We start from the raw sequence: 5,703 nt of genomic DNA, 5'->3' as shown, positions 1-5,703 counted from the left end.
GAAACCAAAAAATAAGTTATTGTCCATTCTTAAAACTCTCCAATCATTTAAAAAAGCTGATTAAAATGTTATGATAATGATATTACATTTTTTTCCTGTAGGCTTCTAGATAGTGCTTAATTTCCCATAGACTAAATGAGGTGGCTGACAGATGTACAGTAATATTTGATTTTAATCATATTCGGGATATGGTGTTCAAATGGAACACAGAAATCTGGTTATTCATATCCCTGTACATACATGATTAATAGTGGTATCCTTCATATTGATTGCTGCCTTCTGTTTGTGCTGATGCCAATGATGTATACAAGATGCCTGAAAAGCCTGATCATCAGCTGGATAGTCATGTCCATGTAAACCAGAGAACTGTGATATAGCAATTTACAGTGAGGAGAAATACTTTCGCAACCAGCAGCTCCTCAGACCTTACAACTCTATTCAGCTATCAGGTTATTTCAGTCCCAAAATGATCATAACCCTGCTTACGTATGTTCAAAGCATTTATTGGTAACATCAATGCAATTCATTGTGACACAATATTTATTTAAATCACATCATCATTGTACCATTGAAAGCCACTGTTTACTGTGATTGGATGACCATTAAGGCTTTTCCTGTCTATTCTTCCTTCATCAATCAGCAAGCATCAAAATGTAATGTCTCTTCACACATTTTAAAATTAAGTTTAAAACCATCAAAATGATTAACCACATTCAGTGTTCATCCATGCAAAGGAGAGATGTGACTTCATTAACTGTGTGCAGTCAGATCAGACATGAATCTAGAATGTTAACTGTGCTGCTCATACACCATGCTGGGGTTTGCTAGCAGTGGTCTGGGGCTGGTATGGATAATACTGTTTTGGGGTGGACCAAAATGTATCTTTAGCACAAGTATGACACTCTCAAATACTGAAGGTTAAGGTCAAATGTTTGGTTGGATTTATAATCTTGTCTTTTTTTGATCAGATAGTTCCAGATTCAAAATTTAATTTTGCCGATATTAGACTATTTTATGTGAGCCATGATCTGGCAACAGCTGCTTCGGTTTAGACATCATTTGACCAGAAAATTTTGATCCAAATAAAACTAAATCTTGATAGGTGCAAGGAAATGGGTAACATCACATTTCCCACCAAGCCCTGCTGACTTCAACCAGCGAGATGAGCACAGAGAAAAACAGATATACATGAATCTCAAAGGTGTACTGACAGAAACTGTAGCTTAAGAAAAAAAACTGTGACACTAGCGTGCTGTTGAACTAATGTCAGCACCCTGATGCCCAAAGCAAGGCACTGAATATGTAGAATTCTTCAGGATTTCAGACATTCGCTTGTCTCTTTTGAGTGCTTGAAATAATTTTAACTCTCACTTGGTTATGCCCACCATGACTTCACTCATGTCCCACAGTTTACTGGCCACTTCCTGGTCTGTAGCCTTGTCCAGCAGAACCTGAGGCTGACAATCTGCAAAGCACTCGCCCTGCACACCATCTACATCCGGGCTGCAGGCCAAATAGATCGAGGTCCGAGCTCCTTCTTCAGGGCTCTTAAACAAACCCCTGGAGAGCAGGTCAAACATGGGCTTAACTAACACTGGGATGTGGACATGCCTCCCCAGATTAGTCCTCACTATGCCTGGAGTCAGAGCATTCACAGTCACCCCGCTGCCCTCCAGTCGTTGGGCCAGCTCACAGGTGAACAGCAGGTTGGCTAGTTTGCTGCGGCTGTAGGCAAAGGCTTTGTTATAGCTCTGCTCGCTGTTCAAGTCCTCAAAGTTAATGTGACCGTGCTTGTAGAGTTTGGAGGAGACCACCACTATGCGACTGGGGGCTGATTGTTTCAGGAGGTCCAGCAGCAGGTTGGTGAGCAGGAAGTGGCCCAGGTGGTTGACCCCAAACTGCATCTCAAAGCCGTCTTCTGTTTTGGTGTAAGGACACTGATAGATACCAGCATTGTTGATCAGCACATCGAGTCGAGGTTCCTCCTATTCAACAGCACAGGAGAAAGGAGTCTGCTTCAGACACTGACAACATACAACAGCGTGCCTTAGATCTACGTGTACTGTATGGTACGGATGGGAGAAAAAATCTATACAGCATAGTATTGCGATATTATGCGTGGTGATACTGTATCAATTCACAGATGCCAAGACTGATTGTTTTATTATATATATACGTTATCAATTTTCGCAAATACATATTCTAATACAAATTATGGTGCTAGAATAATAAAATCGGTTGCTTTTTCAGTCCACTAGGTGGTGCTAACGTTGTTTTTCCTGGTGAGGTCAGTAGATGTCTCAGTCAGCTGCATTTGGCAGGAAGTTTATCAAAACAAAGATGGAGGCACCAAACAAAGTAATCGTTGGTGTTAAAGTCGAACGTCTGGATTTACTTTAGATTTTTAACATGGAAGAACAGAAGGACTGCTAATACTACGAACACGAGGGCTCACATCACATGCCACCATCCAGACACAGTGTAAGCTGCTGACGGCCAAGCTAATGCTAAAAACCCACTCCGCAAAAAAATTGAACCAAGACTGGACACACTTAGTACACTTGACAAAACTACCAGCCAACTCTGAGAGAGCTAAGAAAATAACACAGTCCATCACCTGCTTCCTGTGCAAAGATCTGTGTCCATACAGCGTTGCTGAAAACGAAGGCTTTTAAGCTAAAAAAAAATTTATCTGTAGGTGACTCTGTCCTGACGTTTTTTCATTGACACAGTTGTATCCAAGCTCTACAGAGAAGTAAAATATGAAGATGAGAAATCCTTGAGTAGGCTACAGGTAGAGTGGCATTAACTTGTGATGCCTGGATTTCAAGGTCAGTGGATTGACATGTGACTGTAATGGCACATTATCTCACAGAGAACTGGTGACTGCTGTCTCATGTTCTCCAAACTAGTGTAGGATGCGAAAGTCACACCGTAGCACACACTGCAGACCTCCTGCAAAATGCTGCACAAGAATGGGGGATTGTGGTTGAAACAGGCGATGCTTCTAACATGGGTGTTGTCATTCAGTTAGCAGGATACCTGCATGTGTGTTAAGATCACACGCTTAATCTGGCCTTAATCTGCAGCATTTCTGACAGGTTTCATGATGATGTTGGTCAGTCTCTCTGCTTTGCATCACACTTTGCTGCAATAAAAATGATGTAAATCAGATGACTGAAAACGTTATCTTAATTTGCAGTTGGAAAAAAGGTAATAAATTCATATATCGAAATACATTTAATATCTCCTAAATTATTGTATTGTATTGTATCGTATCATGACCTCTGGTGATTCCCACCCCAACTGTATGGTACATTATGCTTTAATAATAGCAATTTGCCTACAAAATGTATAAGATTTCATATGTTTCATCAACAAAATTACAGATTATTTTCCATTAGACAGAAATATTGCTGTAGTTAATTAACTTTAAGAATTTGGTGATGTGTTGTTCAGTAAATTAGCAACAGATTAGATAAAGAATTTACCAACTTCAGTAGCAGACAGGTGATGTGTTTACAAGGACATGTAGGTAATGTTACTGTAACTCCATTAAAAATCAGTCTCTATTGATTTGTTCAGGAAGACATAATAATAACAAAATATTATGTGTTTAACGTTAAATGTACAGCGTACAATTTTGTGTGATGGTCAACAATTCGGCATTGAGCTTTTCATGTAACCGTGTAGTCAATAGTTACTGGATGAAAATACTCAGATGGCAGGTTTATAAAGTTGAAATTTTCTTAAATATGTGATATTAGTGGAACAGAATATATGCCGAATTACAAAGTGTCATTTCGTGAGACATAGAAATACACCTTTAGTTGGGTTAAGTGATAGAATTTGGAGATAAGCGAGGTAATTTGTAAAAGTGCACATTATTTCAGTGAGGTTTCGCTTGACATTCCTTTAATGGTGGCACAGAGTGTATTTGCGCTGTGTTGTGGTCCAGCGTCGCTTTGTGGTAAAAAGCCATCAAGCTACCTTTATTATGTCTTGACAGAAAGTGTGTACAGATGTGAGCGAGGCGAGGTCCAGCTGTTTGACGACCAGCTGTGAGCTGTCTGCCCTGGTCTCCTGTCGGATCTCCCGGGCTGCCTCCTCAGCCCTGCTCACGTCCCGGCAGGCCATTATCACGCGGCCCTGCAGCTTCACGATGCCCGCTGCGGTGGCTCTGCCTATCCCGCTGTTAGCACCGGTCACTATCACTGTCTTTCCGTTCATCATTTTGAGTGATAAGCCATCTACTGGGTTGCTGCTTGGAGGTACAAGGATCAGCTGACTGGCTTCACGACATTACGGTTACCCACAATCCTCAACGGGTGACAGTTGCCTTCGCGGAAGCTCGTAAAAGTGATAATTCAAAAGTGTCTGTAGTTTATTTCTCCTTCGTGCTGCAATTGTTTAAGTAGTTAACTAGTGAATTATATGTTCTGCCTCTCTTATTTATGAATCTAAACCTACTCTCAGTTGATTACATAGTTTTCTCCAGGAAGCTTCCCAATCATTAGTAGCCATACACTTAAGTGTTGTTGTTTTATTTAACATCTAAACATTGTGTGAACTAAAATTCTGGTAAATCATTTAAATGATTGGCCAAAATGTAATAAAAGTGACATATACTGTGTCTAAAAATACCAGAATTAGTTTTTAATTGTACATGTAAACTGCCCAGGTTGCCAAACTCAGATTCTGATTTCTGATTCTGAGAACCAATACTGGACATGAGCTCATTTCCTTAATGGTACCTGCTGTCCCTGTTTATACCTGGTATTGATGTAAGTCTGGGTGAAGGAACAACAGTGAGCTCAGGATGAGGATGGCGTCCTCCTCCCCAAAATTACCTACTAACTACTACTAGCAGTCATTGTAGCCTACATTAAAATTTTCCCTGTCAGTGTTTTACTATCATATCTAATGTTTTGGATTAGTATTACAACAAATTATCACTCCAATCTTGACACATATAGATGCTAGGTTATAGACTTTCAACGTCGAGATATGACAAGTTACCCTGGGCCACCGTGTCAATTTCAGCCTGTTACATGCATTGTCTGTTTTCAAACTACACTTCCTTTTTCACAGCAAAAATGTACAGTTTGCGTACAGTCTCTTTCAAAATAAAAGCACTGCATTGGCACAAAACTGCAAATTCACATTTTTTTCCTTCAACAACAAACACACGTGGTTACACTCAGCAAACACACACATGTGGTTGGATTTAGTAAACAAAGAACAAGGTTTGGCTTTACAATCTCGTGGGAAGTGAACACCGGCATACTGCCTTAACTTTTGTCTTTGTCCTGCCACATTTCCCCCTGATGCCGCCCAGCGCCATTACACAATGACAGCAACGGGCTGCGTATCATGTGTACGTGAAAGGATGGCGTTTTTTTGACAGTGTCTGACGCCTATAGTCACTGACCAAGCGCCGGTTTTCGACAACTTTGGAGTGAGACTGGGTTGAATATTACAGCTGTTTTAATGTGTATGATGCATTTAAATGCTGTTTAATACTGTTAAGTACTACTACTAAAAATACCATCCATCCCCAGACATCATCTGAGCTATAGCTCCTGTGTGGTCACACTTTATCAGTCAGTGCCTGTCCTTTATAATGCAAACATTGTATCTATTTGCCTAGCGGCTAGCGGCTAGCAGAGATTTCCTCTACTCATACGAAGCAGGAAAAATCAC

The 5,703-nt window shown here is 40.5% G+C and overlaps 1 protein-coding gene across 1 annotated transcript; it reads right to left on the bottom strand.

Annotated features, from left to right (window-relative positions):
* Nucleotides 1–496: 496 nt before the first annotated feature.
* LOC125900978 (retinol dehydrogenase 14-like) lies at nucleotides 497–4,314 on the bottom strand. The gene is made up of 2 exons (XM_049596322.1): nucleotides 3,991–4,314; nucleotides 497–1,985 (listed from the first exon to the last, which is right to left on the bottom strand). The coding sequence occupies exons 1-2, from the start codon at nucleotides 4,231–4,233 to the stop codon at nucleotides 1,368–1,370; spliced, it is 861 nt and encodes a 286-aa protein (XP_049452279.1). The 5' UTR covers nucleotides 4,234–4,314; the 3' UTR covers nucleotides 497–1,367.
* Between the last annotated feature and the right edge of the window lie 1,389 nt (nucleotides 4,315–5,703).

Source organism: Epinephelus fuscoguttatus, linkage group LG14, assembly GCF_011397635.1.
Source record: "Epinephelus fuscoguttatus linkage group LG14, E.fuscoguttatus.final_Chr_v1".
Lineage (NCBI taxonomy): Eukaryota > Metazoa > Chordata > Actinopteri > Perciformes > Serranidae > Epinephelus > Epinephelus fuscoguttatus.
The sequence above is the reverse complement of the archived record's forward strand: the minus strand, read 5'-3'. Positions and strand labels throughout refer to the sequence as shown.

What these genes read in the sequence shown, in the direction of transcription:
- LOC125900978 (XM_049596322.1), bottom strand. Translation starts at nt 4,233, where the DNA reads ATGATGAACGGAAAGACAGTGATAGTGACCGGTGCTAACAGCGGGATA. An exon ending in TCTGTCAAGACATAATAAAG is followed by an intron (nt 1,986 to 3,990) that starts GTAGCTTGATGG and finishes GCTGTTGAATAG; the next exon opens with GAGGAACCTCGACTCGATGT.